This window comes from Zeus faber (assembly GCF_960531495.2).
Source record: "Zeus faber genome assembly, chromosome: 5".
Taxonomy (NCBI): domain Eukaryota; kingdom Metazoa; phylum Chordata; class Actinopteri; order Zeiformes; family Zeidae; genus Zeus; species Zeus faber.
This window is the reverse complement of record NC_137192.1, coordinates 1,977,508-1,998,938: the sequence shown is the minus strand read 5'-3', so window position 1 is coordinate 1,998,938 and position 21,431 is coordinate 1,977,508. Positions and strand designations below refer to the sequence as shown.

The 21,431-nt window shown below is 42.8% G+C and overlaps 1 protein-coding gene across 1 annotated transcript in view; it reads left to right on the top strand.

The window, feature by feature from the left end:
* Positions 1 to 250: 250 nt before the first annotated feature.
* The window catches only part of pik3c2b (phosphatidylinositol-4-phosphate 3-kinase, catalytic subunit type 2 beta), a 107,845-nt gene continuing 86,664 nt past the window's right edge, over positions 251 to 21,431 (top strand). Inside the window, exons 1-5 of the mRNA XM_080000177.1 lie at positions 251 to 258; positions 12,541 to 13,483; positions 13,796 to 13,896; positions 14,043 to 14,203; positions 15,635 to 15,755. Coding sequence (XP_079856303.1) covers positions 12,635 to 13,483; positions 13,796 to 13,896; positions 14,043 to 14,203; positions 15,635 to 15,755 — 1,232 coding nt within the window. The 5' untranslated portion in view covers positions 251 to 258; positions 12,541 to 12,634. The remainder of the gene's footprint in view (positions 259 to 12,540; positions 13,484 to 13,795; positions 13,897 to 14,042; positions 14,204 to 15,634; positions 15,756 to 21,431) is intronic.

Genomic DNA, 21,431 nt, shown 5'->3' with positions numbered 1-21,431 from the left:
CCAGTTTGACACGGCCGGGCGGGGGGACTTCAAGGGGTATACCACGTTGAAATCCACGGAACTACCTCTGAAATTGCAATCGAGAGACTGTGTTTATCGCGGGGAGAGGACGGGGAGGTCGAAGATAACGCCCAACATTTGACAATGGATATATATATATATATGTTTTTGTTTTTTATTTTTCCACGGGAAAAGTAAAGCGCTGGTTAAGAAAATGGCAACCAACCGCTCCCTGCGACCGTAGCCCGCAGATCACAGGTAAGACGCTCTACCCGAACAACAGACGGATTGATCAAACCAGACCGTTTGCTGTTTCGATCGTTCGATATACATAACGTGGCGCGTTTGACAGTCGGTGAAGTCCTCCAAACATGATCCTAGCCTTTCCATATTCGCTGGTTCGTGGCGCTTTGTGAAGCTGGCAGAAGCATGGAGGACCTCTCCCCCTCCCTTCCACGCAGGCAGCTTGCATCTTGATCAGAATAGCAATTAAGCGCAAGTCTGATCCAAATACACTGTAGATATGAAGTAATGTGCAGATGTGGAGACTACGGATTAAAGACACCCACGCTAGCATCCCAGCAGTTATTGGTAGCAACTATATTGTGGCAAATGATTCATGTTTAGTTTGCTGCGCAAGAAACCCGGATTTGACTTCTAGTAACTGAAAGTGCCTGGAACCGGTTTGTTAACAGAACTGATAAAGTAAATATCCCCGACGTATGCGTCGCAAATCGCAATCAGCGTCGTCAGAGGCGGCACTGGTGAATCTGGCGGCCTGGGAACCGTATCGAAACTGCGCCCCCGTTCTATAGATGCAAGACTTGCAAACGATTCGATCGTACCGAACGAATCTTTTGAATTGCTTAGTCACTCCTGCAAAAGGTTTGGCGATCGAGTGAATCTTCGACTTCGAATGATTGCTGGGGACTGAATTCCAAGGCAAAATAAAAGTCATATTTCATGTGACTGATTTACACTTTCCATTCCACCAAAATGAATAATTGGGACAGAATTAAATTATTCTTGTGAAAATTTCATTCCCAATGCAGATAGACCCTTGTTCACCAGAACTCACATACACACATGCTCTAATTATTAACATTATTTAGTGAAACATGTCTATTCACGCTAACATGAATGTATTTCCGTAGTAATCCAGAATTAGATTCGAGACAAGTTTATGTGCATCTACATGGAAATGTGCTTCGGCCTTTATGAGTGCAGCGCAGTAAATTGACAGGCTCATGTCATATCTTATCACAGGCAAACCACCTTAATAGTTAACCAATCATTCATTTCATTTTCTCTCTGTGTGACCTTGTTAGTGTTTTACTAAAATGCAGGTTTACTTTGTTGACATGGGATACGGGTTAGGTGACTTATGGCTTTTCTTTTCTTTTCTTTTTTGCCTTAAGAGTAACACCAAATCTACATCTGAGGCCTGTACTGCAAAGCAGGATTTGGGGTTAGCCAGGTAAGCATCTGTGGGATGGTAGCTCAGGAGGTAGAGCTGGTGGTCTAGTCATCTAAAGGTTGCTGGTTGGATCCCAGGCTCCTCCTGCTAGCATGCTGTAGTGTCCTTGAGCAAGACACTTAACCCCTAATTGCTCCTGATGGCTGCGTCCGTCAGTGTTTGAATAATTGTAAGTCGCTTTGGATAAAAGCGTCTGCTAAATGTAATCTTGTAAGTTCAGGTTTAACCCTGGATCTTCAGTGTCACGACAGTGGTTCTTTTTACTTTTTACTGGGGTACATTGCCATGGTAACTTATGCTGTACACCTAACCTGCTCCCGAACAGGTTATGTTCGAGATAACAAATCAACACGTTTAAAAGCACCACATACTGACCAATCAAATCTTTTGGAAAGTGGCATCACCATTCCTAGAAGATCCCGTGGACCTTGGTGCGCAAATAGTGGGAGGGTCTCTGAGGGAGGCAAGAGTTTTTAGAGACCAGCAAACCCCTTTGGCTTTCCCGGACGGATGTCTATATGAAAGATATACACTGATCAGCCACAACATTAAAACCCACTGACAGGTGACGTGAATAATATTGCTCATCTTGTTCCAATGGCACCTGTCTAGGGGTAGGATATATTAAGCAGCAAGTGAACAGTCAGTTCTTGAAATTGATGCGTTGGAAGCAGGAGAAATGGACAAGCGTAAGGATCTGAGCTACTCTGACAAACGCCAAATTGTGATGGCTGAAAGACTGGGTCAGAGCATCTCCAAAATGGCAGGTCTTCTGGGATGTTGCAGTGGTTAGTACCTACCAAATGTTCGATTCCACAGAAGAACTACTGTAGCACAAACTGCTGAAAAAGTTCATGCTGGCTATGATGGAAAGGTGTCAGAACATACTGCATCGCAGCTTGCTGGGTATGGGGCTACGTAGCTGTAGTCTGGTCAGAGTGCCCATGCTGACCCCTGTCAACCACCGAAAGCGCCTTTAATGGGCATGTGAACGTCAGAACTGGACCATAGAGCAATAGAAGAAGGTGGCCTGTTCTGATGAATCACATCTACATCATGTGGATGGCTGGGGTTAGGATCTGAAGCATCTGTGGGATGTGTTGGAACAACAAGCCCGATCCATGGGGCCCCACCTCGCATCTTACAGGACTTAAAGGATCTGCTGCTAACATTTTGGTGCCAGATACCATAGGACACCTTCAAAGGGCTAGAGCTACACAATATTAGTGTATAATAGTAGTGGATTTAATGTTGTGGCTGATCGGTGTAGATTCTCATTCTAAAACAGAGACTGATTAAAGAACTAAAACCTTTTACTTGTTGACCTTATGAGATTTGCAAGTAAGCCTACTAACTGGTTTGAATTATGTTTTAATATTTATTCTTTATTTGCTCCCAAGACCATTTAACACTGCCTGGGTCGCAGCTGAAAGAATAAGGCTAAAATTAGGTCTTACATGCCACAATAATACATCTAGGCAACACTTTAATTTAATGGAATAAACAATTGTAATTATAGTCCGATCTACTCATGCCTTAATGATGGGGATTAAATCCGTTTATCATTCGATCATTTCATATTCGATTTAGAATCCAAAATCAGAAAACCAATAACGGGCTGTTTTTTGTTGTTTTGATTTCGTTATGAAATTTAAAAAATAGAACATGAAATATTTGCGTTTAGCATTTAATATTTTCAGATTTAGTGTGCCCAAAGCCCTGGGAGGCTGGGATCCCACCTCTTTATCTGATCTAACTCTGCAGACACTGTAAGTTAAACAAGGTCTTGCGGTTATCCAGTTAAAAGTATTTAAAAATATTTTTTATAGTTGTCTTCCATAAATTACGTAATATAATTGTAATGTGAGCTACAACTCTAAATTTGTCAGTGGCAGGTGTTTTTACTGTATTGCATTACTTCTCCATATTACATATACAGTGTGTTTGTTCTTCGTATTTAAAAGGTCTTAATCAATAAGCAAATGAGACAGCAGCTCTAGGTCTCTGGTACAATGTAGGCTGATATAAAACACATTTGAATTGATTGCACCCTTTACAAAAATATTTCTATGTAGTTTCATTTTGTGTTTCTTTGGAAAAGGCTTGCGTAGTTATGCACAGTTGGGAAAAAAAAACCTCTTGCGCAAAAGTAGAGAAATGCCGCGTGGACCCTGCATGGCTGAAATGACCAGTGTAGCTCCAATAGTGGATTAACATGGATTTAATAGGAAGCGTGCACTTAAGGCACGCCCTGCTGTGCCCGTGTAGTTCTACCGTATGGGCAACAGCAGAAGTAGATCTGGGGGAGGAGATCTGGATTCACAGAGTTGCAGCTTTAGTTAACTGACTGGAGTGAGATTTTAAAAACAGGGGCGATTATCTCTTGCATATGCGTCCACAACAATTTTATCACTATTTTTGTGATTAATTGTACAGAGAATATAACTTTATGATCAGTGCATTTACATGCACACAATCGTGATAAAGTCAGTAAACAGAAAAGGATGGATATTTTGAGTATGCTGTTTAATTATGTTTGCATTATTTCGATTCCCTGAGCCAACCAAATTCACGTGGCTCATTATTCAGTGGAAATTTAAGTTTGATAGGTTGGGAGCAGGGGAAGTGAAGTATACATACAGTACTTTGCATCCTGCATTATTGCTTTCCTGAAAATGTCACTGTGGCAGTTTCGCCTTTCACACGCCACCCATGTGGCGTTTCAGGGACCTCCGGCACAGAGACACAGAAGACAGGGGGTGGTAAACACCAGTTTCTCGTAGAGAGTTGGCCAGTTGGAATTAGCCCAGGAGCAGATAGACACATGTCATGGCACGGGCTCCTATCCTGAGTGTGTGGGGATGGGGGTTTTATCTTTTGCTCGTTAGACCAACCAACGAGCAATGGGGATGGTAGCTCAGGTGGTAGAGCTGGTGGTCTAGTGATCTAAAGGTTGCTGGTTCGATCCTAGGCTCCTCCTGCTAGCATGCTGTAGTGTCCTTGAGCAAGACACTTAACCCCTAAATGCTCCTGATGGCTGCGTCCGTCAGTGATTGAACAATTGTAAGTCACTTTGGATAAAAGCGTCTGCTAAATGTAATGTTCCATGTTCCAGGTATGCAACCACTCTGATCAGGTGTGGCTGCTCAACCCAGACCATCCCCACACCACAGTCATGTTAACATTTTTTATCCATCCAATAATTAAAATAAAAAAATAAAGAATCCTTATATTCCGTATTATTCATTTAACACAGCAATAAATCATTCTATAGCAGTGGTACTCAACCTTTCCCAGCTCAGGAGCCATGTCCCTTTCCTCCATCAAACCATTATGCATTTTAAAATAAGGCTACTTGTAATATCTTATTAAGGAATGAAAAGCATGATGTTTGTATTAATTGCAATTTATTATTATTTCTTTTATCATATTATTATTACCATGTTTTTATTTCCATTGCAACCACAAATATTTTATGTATTATTAAACACAAATTAAAGGCCATGACGTAACAAATATATACAGGTAGACGGAAAACTGGAAGTTATGTAGAGAAAGCAACGAGCCGGCTGTACTGTTCAGTGGATGCCATGTTCTCTGGAATATGGCACTTCAATTAAGTTAAATGGCTGAAACAAAAACCATGGATTCAAGATTCAAGAAGTTTATTTGTCACATACATATGGTATAAAAGTTGTTTTTTCTATTTATTATTTGCATGCAGGCTGTTGTGGTGCTTGTAGCCTGGAAGCCGATGGCTTATTATTTTTAAATTTAATTTGAAACAACACTTTAAAGAGCCGCAACTAGTAATTTAAGAGCCACGGGTTGAGTGCCATTGCGATTTGAAAATTGCGTTCCATTACATTGCGAGTGTCGTACACTGATTGAGTATATGACATGGATTTGTTATTGACTACCAAAAAGGATGTTTCCTTAAAACAAATCAGGATGACGAACATAATAACATATCCTACATGCCGTCTTATTTAGCAGTGGTTTTCGACTACAGACCTCATGGATGCCTTGCTTGCTAGTCTTTGTTACAGTGCAACTCTTTCGCTCCTTATCAAAAGAAAGGCAACATATTTTCATTTAATAATATATAGGTTGTCTAAGTGTGTGAAAGACTTGAGGGATATAGGGTCCCTGATGGCGAGAATTAAAAACCACCATAATTGAGTGTGCATAAAATGTTAAGCCTGTTGTGTAAATTTTTATTTCATGTCAATATTACAGTTTAAGAAAGCTTAAAAACATTTATGGTTCAATGAACTGACCCTGGATTATTATCTTGTTGTTGCTTTACTAAACGTCAAACACTTGGAACATTACTTTGTGTGCATGGATGTGTGCATGGATGTGACTTGAGTTGTTAAAATGCAGGAAAATGTTCTGAAATAAAATACCCTTTCCTACTGCACAAAAAACCTGGTAACACCCACTAACATCTGGCGTTTGTCATTAGTGGGGAAAGGTTACACCCAGGTTACAGTCCCGCAAAAAATGACCCTGCAAAAGACAGGTTTTTATCGGCTCCAGCTCCAGTCGGTGCTGATGGAAACAGGAAACCATGGTCAACACGCTAATTTTGGCCCCTTTACCTGCGAGATGAAGTTGTGAAAGTTGGTGCATAAAGAGACAGGAATATCCGTATATCATTCGATCATTTCATATCGGATTGAGAATCCAAATCAGAAGTTAAGGACTTTTTTTTCCTGCATGTGGGACCATCAAATGTTTTTAGTGTCCCCGCTCCGTGGGAACCACAGTGAAAAACCCTCCACACTCCCCGCCGAGCTGCTCCGAGCCACTCCAGCACCGCCCCAAGCCTGTCTCCGAACCTGAGGAGCGTCTCCGCTCCCTGCCACAGGAGGACCAGTGTGTGCACTGCACATCGGCACTGTAGGACTGCAGTTATACTCCATGCTGCTTCTACTGTAGGGTTGTGTTGTTTAAGAAAGATCAGATTCTTTTGAACGGCTCTTTTGTAGGAATGAAGGGAACCAAGTCTCGCTCTCACAGTTTTATGTCGTTGTTTAAGTTGTGGTCTTCTCTACTGTTTTTTTCCAATCACATTGGAACCATGACATGCCCCTTTTTGGATGTGTCGTGATATCGAACGTCACACACCAAAAAAAAACGACATTTCTCCTGGCATTGGGAAAGGAGTCAAACGCTTATTGTTAGCGCGTTTAGCCACCTTTTTTAAATAATAAAACAAACCTGGCGTTACCTGCTCATTTTGGTGTAAAAACAGTATAATTTATGCCATAAGATAAGTGTTGTGACAAGGTGCTTACTGGATCGGAGTCGAATAACAGTGTGGCGCGGATGACTGCGGGTCACTCGCACAAGCATCAGTAGCGGTGAAGTGGAAGCCGGTGAGATTCCTTTACGCTTTTGTCTGTGTTTCGACTAACTTTTAGGAAATGGCAACAGTTGTGATGATAAGAACTGAAAACGTTTTTTCCGCTGCTGCCGTCATCTCTAGTATAGCAGCAAACATGGAGGTAGAAGTCAGCCTACATGAGTTTTGATTTCTTCTACTCTGCACGTTTGACTATTTTTGGTTGTGGATACCGTAGTGATGTCATGAATCGACCAGCATAAACACCGCGTATGCAAATGGGCCAGTCAAATATGACTTGTATGATGATCTGTAAACTGTAAGCTTGTTTCTTTGTTTTTGTACTTTTTACCATCAAATGCTTGACTTGGAGTATGTCGTTACATAAATAAAACTGAGCGGAGCTGGCTACTGGCTATCACCCTAATCTTCCCTTGGAGTAGACCCCGCCCCCCCAGACGAGTTCTTGGTGTAGGGGCCCCGGAGGGTGGGATGTTCAGTGACGGATCAAAGCGCTGGCTGGCTGGCTGGCTGGCTGGCTGGCTGGCTGGCTGGCTGGCTGGCTGGCTGGCTCTGCCCCGCTTACTGAGTACCTGAAACAGGGGGGGGCAGGGGTTGTCACACTGTATGTGTAATTTCTTATCTCACTTTAATCTGTCTGTCTTGACTGGATTGTTTTTTTTTTATGTTTTTTTTTGAGACCAAATGTCGTGCTCTGTCTGTGAGGTAGAGTCAACTGGAGAAGACAATCTAGACCATTTATTTTTCCAGCTCTCTTGTCTTGATGATTTCAGAATATGTCCCCAAAGGGTGGACAAAGTCTCGTTGCTCCATTGTATTAAGGAGGAGATAATAGTGATCTTAATAACTATCATCCCATCTCTAAATTGTCCTGTCTAAAATACTTGAATCAGATCAGATGCTATTTTTGCCAGAGGGAAATGCTGGTTGTAAAAGGGAAATTACTACCTGCAGCGCCGCAACTCCAATCAGAGCGATAATTTCTCCGACAAAGCAAATAAAAACTCTAGATGTACAGCATTTAATTTACTGAGTTTCCTGTGTGCTGCTCTGCCCGGGAGCAGATAGCAGATCATCCTGGTGGCAAATACCCCGCGGCCTGGCACAGTCCACGAGCCGGTGGTTGAGAACCTCTGCACTAGAGTATACGTCTGTGTTCCACGTCTGTGGAATTACTGGACATTCTGGTCAAAGGTGCACTCTCCCTTGTACACACAGTGAAACGCTGGAGGAGAGAGAGACACGCTGGTGCGCTGACTATGCTCGTGTGTCTCCGCCTACACGGACTTCGTACACCGTTACGGGAATATTTCCCCCTAATGTGCCACAAACTGTGCAACTCCCCCCTGTGCAACAAACTGGATGAACTTATATTGAACTTTATTGTTTTTTTAAATTCTAATTTTATTGTAGCCTCCTGCAGCCCTAGTGCCAGGTGGACGGGTGCAGTGTGCGTTGAGGCATGCAGCGACTCCAAGTCGGTTCAGAGCCGGGAGCCGCAGTCAACTCTGCGGAGGTTACCCACATCCCACAGCGCACACTGCATGTGTTTACCGTGGATCTTGACCGCTCCAATATGGCGACCATGTCGGACAATGTTACCCAAAAAAATATGGGGAGAATCACGAACGTGCTTGTGATTTAGATGTTCAAAATCGAACGCGCATTTAGATTGATTTATGAATCAGAATCGTGACACCCTGACTAACCATCGTACTATCTCTGCAACGTCTTCAATTTAAAATGATATTGTGACAGCGGTGGATAAAAATCAGTATTGTGCTGCTCTATTCACTGACCTATCAAAAGCCTCTGCTCTTTGACTGCTACTGTAAGCATTGGCTGTGACCCTAATGCTTATAGATGGTTCCAAAACTACCACTCTGATAGACAGCAGTGCTTGGAAACGCATAATGTTCCTCAGGGTTAAATTTTAGGACTGGTTCTTTTCACAATTTATATCAATGATATTGTCCGATCTTGAATACCTGTACTTTACATCTGTACGCAGATGACACTATCTTATTTTGTTGGGCTGACTCCATACAATTGGCTACTAACAATCTACAATTTTATGTTAATGTTCTCAAAGAGGCACTCACAGTATTGATCTCAAACTTGCGTTATATGCTGAAAAAACAAAATATATGCTATTCAGAAGAGCTAAAGAAATTGATTTTTAGCAAACTTCAGATTCGTACTTTACTCTGTACAGCTATTGAAAGAGTCCCACACTATAAATATTTAGGCATATGGATTGATAAATACTGACTTTTAAAGTTCATACTGATAAACTGGTAGAAAAGCTACGGCTGAAACTTGGTGTTCTTTATCGAAATTGAAGAAAGTGCTTTCCCATGTTTAGTCGAAAGATACATTTTGAAACTGTATTACTTACTGTCTTAAATTATGGTGATATAAAGACATGCTGCTGTTACCACAATTAAGCTAGGTTCATACTTGCTTCACGCACATATGACGTCACGGGGGGTGGGTGCCATAGCGCAGGGGGTCCTGTGCGACAGTGCAGTGCTCCGGACTAGTCCTCCATCTAATGGGTTAGATCTCTAGCATGCCAGGTTTTACAACTGTACAGGATTCTAAAGATTGCTAAGACTAGGTAGCGAATAGACTCTCCCAGCTGCTGTCTCCTTCCTGAAGCCTCCCCTGTTTCAGCCCTGAATTATACCCCCTCAGTAACCCTACAAACTAAAGGATATAACTCAAAAGGCCACTCCAGTTAACGACAGCTCTATTCTAATTCAGTTGGTGTGGTTGCTGGGTGTTAATTTAAGGACAAATATACTTATGTCCGAAGGAGATGTTTCGGATTTGGGGCTAGGCCAACCATTTAGATCCTATAATACGCTCTTCCTAACTTTTTACCATCTACAAGAAGGGTACTCAGGCTAAGGTGACTTGTTTCTCTAAACTAAAATAATAACTAAAACTGATACTTTAATTGCAGGTAAAGTATTTATTGTAGCAGTGCAAAGGGGTAATTACATGGTACAGACAAATCGTAATTATTGGTGTAGATATAATTAAACAATCAATCTGATCAAAATGAGTAAAAATAAAATAATAAAAACATACCGTATTGCTTTCCCTACCCTATTCTAATTTGGCCTCATTTCAATTTGGGAGCCAGTCAAAGGATCTGATCAGGAACCTCCATGGTTGATCAGATGGTTCCTGGTTCCTGATGGTAGTAGCGATGTCCTCCAGAACAGCCCACGTCCTAGTACAAGGAGCCCAGGCCTCACTACAGTGGAACAACGGTTGCTCGCTGGGGGGATTCAGGTGTCCGAATAATCCAGAGAAGGGTTGGCGTGACAATGTCCCAGATTCCAAGTTGCTTCTTGGTCCAGCGTTGTAATCCTCTTTCGGTTCTGTCGTGTCTTCTCCGGAGCAAAGAATCCCAATGTATTCTGCTCGTCTTCTGTTTTTATAACTTCTGCCAACTTCTCTCATTTACAAACACATGATTCCTGCTTCTTTGGGAAAATAGCTGCCCTGTTGAAGTTACTTGTTGACGTTATTTTTTCTGTATGGCTGCAAATATAATGTGTTAAAGTGTTTTTTCCACATGATTCATTTCCCCTTGATTTCTCAGACGATTTAGGTTTTCCCCTAAAATAGCCGTTCCAGGTCAGCCCACATAGAGCCCCACATTACATGTAAAATTGTATTTTACTGTAAATAAATTAACGCATTTTTTCGGACTTCCCCAGTGTATATATACATATTTTCTTTATCTTACAATTTTCTTTCCCTAATTCTTACACATCATCATTACATTAATCACAACATTTCTTTCTCACATTAAACCATTTGCTTAACATGGGTACATCATTACCATCGGGTAATTATCTTTCAATATTACTTGTAGATTATAGACTGAAATAAGGTAATCCATAAGCAATTTGTTATCTTATTTGTTACATCATTGTAAGTACTTAAATCATTTCATTATTGTTAAGGATTATTATTATTTTAAGACATCTTTATTTATTGATTCATTTCAGTTATCCTCTTCTTCTACCTCCCCAAGTATGGGCAAGTCCATCAGCTGATCCGTTAGCTCCCGCTCCAGAACCCTGGCCATTTCCTCCTGCAGTTCTTCACATAGGGCTGCGAGGCCTTCGCAACTTCCCTCCTCCACCTTTATTCAGAGTAGAGATCCCGCCGAGGAAATGTCCTCTAATCCTTTCATCCATCCTGGTGTGTTTCTCTTCACTGCGTCTGGTTCTCGTGTCAACTTCAGTGGTAGCCGATCTCGTTCACCTCAGCTGGTCCCAGCAGATGCTTTCTTCTTTTTTCTCTCTTTCTTCCCTTGTCTGGGCCCTGGTCTTAGGCCTTATCTTGCTTATCTCTTTCGTCTTGGGTTTATCCGCAACTGTGCTGGGTGCTGATTCTGGTGTGCCGTCTTTCACAGGAACTACCTCTTTGTCCTTTCTGCAGTCCTGTCTTGGCTCTCTCCAGAGATGATGCCTTAGCTTTTGCCCCTCAGCCCTTTTGGTTGTACCATATCATCCTTCCTTAGCGGTCGCTTATCCCTTGAGGTCCAAGGTATATCAGGTGTGTCAGGGCGGTCAAAGCCCATACTTTAGATCTTGCTGACAGCATGTTGCTGTTTTATTTCTTTTTTGTTGGAGAAAATTGATCTGCAGCACAAGGCAAATGTGAAATTCAAAGTCTACCAATTACTTTTTGACGCAGAAACAAAATAGTATACGCAAACAGCTCACCCAGGTTTGGGGATTTTATTGTAAATTAACAGGGTTGTTGTAAAGGTTTGTTTACAAATAAAAGGTAATATTTTTATTGGTATTGATCTGCAGTTTCTTTTTTTAGTCTTTCAGTGCGGGACAATAATTACACATTGTGACTACATTCTTGAATGTACAGAATAGTTCAGTAAGTTCCTCTGTAACAAAATGCTGAGCAAGACATAACATCAACCCCACCTCTCCTGTCTCTGCATGGAACAGGCTGACAGATCAGCTCCTTTTCTCCTTTTCCGCGCTTTTGTCATATGAACAGCTGCAGATGCTGTGCATGCAGCCATGTTTGCCCGCTGTTTAGCATCTTCTTCATGTACTACTTCTTTCTTCACACGCTACTTTTTCTCTACTGCCACCCGTGGTTTATTGAGCCCAATTTACATTACTTCACTATTACACCTCAATGTAGGAGCCAATCAAACCTGCTCTCAGGACTGGATTCCGCACTCCAAATTCAGAAAGACTGCTTTTAAATGTTGTTCTTCGGACTCATGGAGTTAGCTGCACTTTAAATATTGATTCCTTGATACCATTTGAGACATTTTAGAAATATGCTTACAAATCTCATTATTTTAGAATGTAATTGTTTTAACTCGGAAGTGTGTGTGTGTGTGTGTGTGTGTGTGTGTGTGTGTGTGTGTGTGTGTGTGTGTGTGTGTGTGTGTGTGTGTGTGTGTGTGTGTGTGTGTGTGTGTGTTGTTATTTGTGTTGTTTGTTTTCTGCCTCATGTGATCTCGGCATCATTGAAAATGAGGGTTCACCCCTCCCTGTATCCCGGGAACTAAATAAAGGTGAATTGAAATTAATGAGTGGAATGAATGATGAAAAAGCAGCTTTTTTGTTTGGTGTTACGAAATTGTTATCACACATGGTCTCTAAAGGCCTCCCTTTCTCTCTCTCAACAGCAAATGTTCTGTAGGCTGCGTCCAACTAGGTTCTCCTAGCAGGACTGCTCCCCTGGTCTTACATTGTTCCTCTACCTCTCCCTCCAAGGAAGTGATGTCAGGGGCACAGACCCAGAAGGAGAGTGGTGAAGCAGGATGGGGCTGTCTGGAAGCACTGGGCATCAGCCAGAAGGAACTGGTCCTGGCCGAAGCCCTGCAGATGGAATACGATGCCCTCTCTCGTCTCAAACAGGACAAAGGCGGCACCCAAGCCTGTATCCAAGGTGGTTCCAAGAGCATCCTTAAACCCTCAACAAACACCTCCGGAGAGGGCCGCCGGCCTGTGCCCGGCCGCCCCATCACGAGCCCCCCAGGGGGGAGTCTCTTGAGGGGTCTCTCTGAAGCTGACTCATCCCTGAACCAGCCAACAGGGTCTCAGTCGCCACGGCCCATGCCAGCCAGGTCTACCCCTCCCCAGGGGTCTCTCTTCAAGGATCCGCTGTACATTTTGGAAAGTCAGGGACTGCACAAGGGCGAGGGTCGCTCTGGTTCTGGTTACAGGGACTCCTATGGAACATCGCCAGGCCCTGACCGCAAAGGCACCCCGCCTCCAGACCCACCCCCAGCCATTCCACCGCGGAACCCCTTCCCTCCAGCATCTAGCTCAGAGAACCCATTCCTCCTGCCCCACGTCCCGGCTGTGTCCTGGGACGTCAACCTCTTCACCCCGGAGGTGGATCAGCCCATGGAGACCTCTGGGGAGTTAAACTACGAAACACTCAATGACTCGCTGTCTAAGCTCAATGAGGACCGGATCCTGCTCTCACGGGGCAGGAGGGTCAATGGGGACCACTCGGGGAAGTCTGTTGCACGGAGTAAGACCCTTCCTCCTCAGGTGCCGCCATGGACCTATGTACATGTTCCCAAAAGCAGAAAGAACCAGCGCTGGGTGTCTGCGGACCCAGTAAGAGTGCATTAATTTTGTACAGTAATTTTTCATGTGATTTTGTTTTTTGTTAAAAGTGGAACAAATTTTGATTTTTATTTACTTCTCACTTTCACCTGTAAAACTGCATTTTCAGTAGAAAAAAGAAAGTTGGCAAAGCAAATATCTGTTCATCATCAAAGACCACTTTTGAAACCCAGCTGCTACAATCTAGGCCTACTCACGAGAAGGCAAATTCATAATTAGAATCAAACGAATGCAACGTTTTGAAAATCACCACATTTGACAATGTAACTGAATAACCAATGATTTCTTGTTTCTAACTGAAAGGTGTCCTTGGGCTCCAGATTGAATGGCTATAGCTACGAGCTCTTCCAGGTGTCAGAGGAGAGGGACGAGGAAGTGGCCGCCTTTTGTCACATGCTGGACGTGTGAGTGTGAGATAAGTCTGTTTCAGTCCGTCCTGAAATCTTAAAACTCGCATGAACACAAAAAACTTGCAGTAATGCACATTGTGTCAGTTGGGACTTCTTGTGCTAATGCCACACCTCTTCCCTCGGTAACATTTTGTGTGTAGCCTACGGTCGTCCTACCCCTGCAGCGAGTCTTCGAAGAACACCGGCTTTGTCTGGTCTCCCTCGGTGGCCCACGAGGAGCTGCAGCAGAGCCTGGGCGTCAGCATGAAGGTCACAATCATAAGCCAACACTTCCGGGAGCCACTCACCTTCACCTGTGATGGTAAGATACAACCCCATCCACCCACGATTAAAACAAAAATAATTCTGAGCTACCTTAACTGTCCATTCATCTAAATGAGATGCATACAAGCATTTCATTTCATTTCTTCTACGAATCCAAAACGTAAGTTTTCCGTGCCTTCCTGCCGTGCCTTCCTGCTGTAACAAATAACATATGTATGTATGTATGTACGTATGTACGGTTTTGGATTGGTTTGGTACTCTGTTGTGGCTGATACTTATGGGCAGTAAAAAAAAAAAAGTGCGTGTGTGTGCTGATAACTGCAATACCGCCGTCACGTGACATCACCACATGGTTGAGCTCATTACCTTTTCAGTTGCTCCCCTCGTCACTTCAGCTCTGTGAGCTCCTCGCGAGGGGGAGGGACAGTCCATTAAACTTATTTGGGATTTATTTTGTGTGTGTCTGCTGATTTTTAAATTATTTCTTGGGCTCTACCCGACTCAGAATTTTGTCAGTCAAATCAAATTTGGCTGTTCGATGCGAACGGAGCACACGGTTCAATGCGCAGTGCGCACGGAGGAATGGCTCAATGCCCTGTCGCCGTTCCTCCAAATAATAACACAGTGTTTTTAGTTGTTTGTTTTTAGGTGTTTGTTTTTAGTTGTTTTGTTTAGTTGTTTTAAGTTAAGAAACTGGGCACGGCTCTCCATGATTGGGGCACATGAAGAGCCTTGTTCGTGTCGTGACGATTCACATATATATAAAAATATATTTATGATTTCCCTTATTTATAATTCCTCATTGAAATGTTATCCTTGTGCATTTGTGTAAGCTTCTATCTGTTTTATCCTGTTATTGTAATGCACACTGACTGACAAAACAAAAAAGAAGCAAACACCCCCCCGTCGGTTAACCCTAATACCGCAGTGATACTTACCTTTTAACTGTGGTAAGAAAAACTTCACACCATCACAACCATAGTTTGTGTTTGTCTCCATCCCTCCATCAGACCAATGCATTTTTTATTACATAATGTGTGGTTTGTTGTAATTGTCATCAATGTTTGTAGTCCCAAGCCAATATGAAAGCACTCATGTTCTTGAAATTTGTTCTTGCACTATCAGTATTACTATCAACACACTGGCAATTAATCGAATAACTTGCTCCTGTTAGACAAGCACGCTATGTGAAAGACACAACCTAGCTTTCTGGTAATTAATAGCACTGTAGTTCTATTCCTCCATCTCTCTCTTCCTAAAATTGATAGCTGTTCAGGTAGATAGATTAGATCCAGTTCAGTCGGTAAACAGGCTGTTATTCGCTTCGGCCCACTAAATGAAAAAGTCACACTATGAGGAAACTTTTCCTGCTCTTTGTATGTATATATGTAAATTATGAATTATTTGGCATAATATGCAAAGGTTAACTTTTCATTTCATGAATGATTGATGGATTGTCTCCTGCCAGGTTCCTCTACTGTGGACCTGTTGATCTACCAGACCCTCTGCTACGCGCAAGACGATCTGGACCACATCAACATGGAGGACTATCTGCTCAAAGTGTGTGGGCAGGCAGAGTATCCTAACAAGTACGTACCCCTTCATTTACACACCAGACTTCTTCAGACTGTTAAGCATGTTCCAAAAGGTAAGTTCCAATCACAATTCATGCACACAAATCAAAAAAAAAGAAGCTATATCTGGAGAAAGGGAACAGAATCCAGGCCAAGGGGAGGGTCATGCATCGTGACCCATGTCCCCATCCAATGCTCACCCACCCTGGGCTAATACTGTGGGCCAATGAGGGTCCTGGGTCCCCGCCCTCAGGGCCTGCAGGGCACAGAGCCAGCGTCAAGGGCATCAGCAAGTCCTGACACAACATGCTAACCTTGTTTGTAAGCTGGAGGGAAAGATACACGCACACACACACAGGCATGAGTATAAATATGGAGCTCTTCTGTATAGCAGACAGAAAATAACTATCCAAGAAGGTTGCATTAAATGCTTGCATTAAACATCATGGATATTTGCCTTTATGTTAAATAATTGAATTTCTTCCACCTAATGAACTGATAGTCAAGGTATTCAGATAGTCAGTATTTGTTATACTTGGGAACTTTATAGCATTGCACCCATTTTCAGCATTAAAATGACCAACACTATACCGCCTGAGTTTTAATGTGGTCCATAGAACCAATTCCTATACTAATAAATCATTATCATCATCATTATTTGAGAACAGAGCACAAGGGAACATTATCAGAGATTAATTATTTATACTTTAGATTAACGCTCATTTGAGCTTTCCAGGCAAGTGAGCTATATCAGACACTCGTGCTATGTCTATTACAATGGAACTTACAATCAAACAAACAACCTAGATTTAATCTCATGAACACTGTTAAAGTTAAATTGTTTGAATGAACTTTGTTCGTGGACGGACTAATCATTACAGAGGAAATCAGAGACAAATACTTTAGGTTAATAAAGTATTTTATCTTGTACAAGAGGAGCAGTTTCAGTGTAACAACACAACAGAGTGCCACAGAGGAAATGCTCAGTTCTCACTGGAGAGCTGACTTTTTTATACAGTTTTCTTGGAGTGGCGGAGCTGATGAGTGGTTGAGATGTCGGTCAGCAGATGTCGCGACGTCTCTGCATGGGTTCTGCTGATGGGGCAGTTTCGTTAAGAAAGGTAATCTGTTGAAGTTCCCTTATCTGATGGTCAAGACATGTTGCCTTTCTCCTCTTTACGTTAAGGCACGGAAAGTGCCTAGTTCATGTCTTTTTTTAAGACATGAACTCTATTTAGCCTTTAGAAGAAAAGCAAAGTACACATACCTTGTACAAAAGTTAATGTGAAAAGTACAGCAAAACATAGACATATAAAATTCTTATAACATTCCCCCCTGTTTATGCTTATTCCAAGCATAACATTTTATATTTTATATGGAGTGTGAGAGCAAAAACCTCGTCGGGCAGTACAATGATATGGTTTCCTAAACTCAATATCCATTCAGACAGGGAAACTCTCTCACAGTCCCCCTGCCTAGGCGACCACCCACTGATACTCCATATCCTAATGGGGTATTCAAAAACCAGTCAATGTAAAATTGAAACAACTCTTTTAGAACATTAATAATAAAATTCTTAATCTCTGTGTAATAAGAGGGAAGAAGGTACAAAATAAAAAATCTAAAGGTGTCCAACACAGACTGGTCGTCCCATCGGATCCTACAGCTGGACCTTTCCCTGCCTAGGTAAGACTTTTCCCTAGCGCGATAAACAAAATATAAAACATCAACCTTCTTCCCGGATAACATGTATGTTCATAGTTGAGATAAACACTCTCAATTGGCTGCATGCATTATGCCATCAGAGACTTATAACTTCCTTTGGAGATTTTCTATAAACTCCTCATAATGCTTAAAACTTGTTATCTAATTAGACTTTTGCGTCATTGTAAGAACTTCTGTTGGTTTGGTTTGTGTCAACTTTTTTTTCTGGCCATCAGACTCCAGTGTCTTTATAGAGTCCAGCGATGTTGAGATCGACATCTGAACCTGCAATCTTGAGTATATCCTTAACAGGGGTTGGATCATTAAAATCCTCCTGATCGGGTTTGATCAGAAATTCATAATTTGCATTTGTACTGTCATTGTTGTCATCATTAGGAACTTGTGTGTACAGCATAGTTTTAGTCATGGCGTTCTCTATGAGTCTTTAAGACAACCCTCTCATGCATGGAATACAACAGCAACCACACATAGCTATAATTGCAATCATTACTGCTAATGATATTAGGATTGATTGTGACATGCCACTCCATTTACCAAACATGCTCTCCAGCCATTTGGTGAATGGATTATCTATCCCTGCGTTTTCCCTCATCTCCTCAGACAACGTTGCGAGTCCGACCAATGCTTTGGTCACGCTGCCATCAGGAGCGGTGTTGTTTAGGATGAAAGTACAACATATGTCGCCAAACATCTTACAAACGCCACCCTCTTTAGCCAGCAATATATCCAATGCCATTCGATTTTGCCACGTCATCAAACTAGTTTTATCCAATTGCTCTGCTAGGCCCTTTATCCCATTCCGAGTATAGTTAATGAATCTTTGTTTGTTGTAGTATATGTAATTTATCCAATCAACATTTTTATTAATTGTTGCCCACCAGAAAAGCACAGATTCCAGTCCTGCCGCTATCTGATCACGAGCTTTGAACTCTGCGGGGACCCCTCGTGGTACTCCGGTAGCGTCAATATCCACACGATTATCAAACGTTCCTCCAGGGGAACTTCTCCTGTATCGTTTGAGATCGATTGTAGTTGGCAGGGGGTGGTTACTACTGCCATTTACTGGTAGGGCATAAAAGGGCATTACCAGCTGTACTGGAGCACAGGTCCCACGCCAACCTGTGGGTAGTAGTGGGTGGAGGGTCTTCCCTCCGCAGAACCACCAGATGTCTGCTCTTGGTGTGGCCTGGTTTCCCACCCAAGTATTGATCACCCCTTCATCACCAGCAGATACTTTTAAGGTTGTGTTGCAGGACGTCAGTGTTCCCACGTCCGGTCCTGATCCTCCTTTCTGCAGACAGGTAAAGTTACCATCATACGGTGTGAACCATGGGGGTCTAACCTTAGGGGACACGGGGGGAAACAGGTGAGCCACTTTATCACAATTTTCAGGGATGGTGGTAGAGGCATATAATTGCAATATGCACTAAAAGCTTTGTGGATCATTATACGCATTTAAGGGGAATGGTACCGTCCCTAAGATAACTCTGGCTTTGGCACAGGCCACGTAGTCCGAATTAAGGTTCCATTGAGGGGTTAGTGGACATAGGTATACCTTGAAATTGTCAGGAATGGGGTACCTCGCAAACATACTTCGCGCTCCACACATGTCCCGACTGTTGGTTCCCACCGTGAATTATCGAACATAGGTCAAATTGGACACTAGCTGTATGTCCTTCCGCAAAGGCCAAAACAATCACAGGGTTTGAAATCCTTAGATACGGGCTAACAACTCTTTTGGGTCTGTGTACGTTTTTATCAGATTGGGGGTGTGCAGTTCTCTTTACTCAATAGTACTCGGTCCTATCGACAGACGCCTCTGATGCTGCGGTGGTGCTTGCATTAGTGGGTGGTCCCCTAGACTCCTGTATCTCATACCATTATATGGGTGCCACTATCAGTAGTGATATTGACGTTAATATACAGATGGTTCCCCTAAGCCCACATCCCATCCTTCTAAAAGGGTGCCACGGATTTTGAGCCATGGTGTCTACTTATCGGAATCCGTTGGCGTGATGCAGGTCTTTTTGCAGTGTGTGAGGTGGACCCAGGTTTTTCTCTCAGTAATGTGGATTGCAGTGGGGGTGGACAGCAGGACCTGGTATGGCCCTTCCCACCGGGGTGTAGAACACCACTTGTTTTTAGGATCTTGATGAACACCGGATAGCCTGGTCTCCGGGGTCTCACCTTGCGTTACTGGTTCTGTCGGGGGAGACACTCTAGCTCAGGGGTGGGTAAACTACGGCCCGCGGGCCACATCCGGCCCGTTGGTCTTTTTAATCCGGCCTGCCGAAGATTGGTACAGAATTCATAATTATGACTGCATTCATTTGATCTTGACCTGTAATGCCTGGCGTTTCACCAGGTGGCGTATTAGGCGCAGTGACTTGATTTTGCGGAGCCCGAGCTTCTCTCTGTTATTACTCTGCTACTACTCTGAACCCATCTGCAACAATGAGTGGGCCAAAGAAAAGTTGACAGTGAGTGCCGAGTGTTTAATAAGGAATGGACAACTAAATACTTTTTTTACCTAGGTCTGGTCAAAGGCTGTATGTCTTATTTGCCAAGAAACGATTGCGGTTTTAAAGGAATACGTCAGCCCCCACTTTTCTACCAAGCATGCTAATTACGGTAACAACCAATCAACGCATAACGGACGGCTACCGCTCAGAGGTTGGCAGCTGGCTTGCAGGCTCAGCAAACCACCTTTATCCGACAAACTGCCATCCAAGAATCAAGCACGAAGGCAAGTTATTTGCTGGCATTCAAATTAGCAAAAGCCAGCAAGCCTTTCTCCAAAGGGGAGTTTCTCAAAGAGTGCATAGTAGAGACAGCAGGTATCTTGTGTCCTGAGAGCAAGAACAAACTTAAAAAAATTAGCTTATCACGCAGGACAGTTACTCGCCGTGTTGAAATAATTGACTAAGACCTAGGTAGCAAGCTAAACAAAAACCGGAGTCATTTACATTATATTCTTTGGCACTGGTGGAAAGTAATGACATAAAGGACACCGCTCAGCTTTTAATTTTCATCAGAGGGATTAATGACAATTTTGAGAAAACTGAGGGGTTTTTGGCCATGGAATCCCTAAAAGGGAAAACACGGGGAGAGGATTTGTATGACAGTGTGTCGCCAACGTTCCCATAGATGGATCGCCAAATCTGACGGGAAAAAACGTTGGGCTGCTCAAAAGAATCCAGGAGAGGGTGAAAAATAAAAACCCTGAGCAGGAGTTAATTCTCCTAGACTGCATAATTCACCAGGAAGCACTGTGTAAATCTGTATTGCAGCTTGACCACGTGGTGAAGCCAGTTGTAAAACTTGTTAACTTTATTCGAGCGAGGGGACTTCCCCATCGTCAGTTTATTAAGTTTCTTGAAGTTTTACCAGCTTTACCATTCTAATGTCCACTGTTTAAGTTTGGGGAAAGTATGTCAACCAGTGTGGGAGCTCAAACAGGAGATTCTCATTTTTGGAGATACTTGAGAACACTGACAAGTTTCCTGAGCTGAGTGACACAGATTGGATTTGTGATTTAGCTTACTGAAGCTACAAGGGAAAGACCAGTTTGTGCATGAAATGCATACAAACGTCATAGCCTTCAAAACCAAGCTAGCTTTATTCTCAAAGCAAATGCAAAACAAGTCATTCGCTCATTTCCCCACACTGGCTACGTTGAAAGAGGCATGTGAAACATGTGAAAAAAATACAGGAAATCACCGGATGACCTGCATGAAGAATTTTGCCATCGGGTCTCTGATTTTGAAAAAATTGACAAGTCACTTCATCTGGTGTCATGTCCCTTCTCACAAGACCCTGAAACGGCGCCACAGGAGTTGCAGTTGGAACTGATTGATCTCACCGTCTTAAAGGAGAAGTTCAACTCTCTTTAACTGGATGAGTTATATGCTTCATTAAGCCCAGCCAAACATCCAGAAGATGGCACAGAGGATGCTGGTGTTGTTT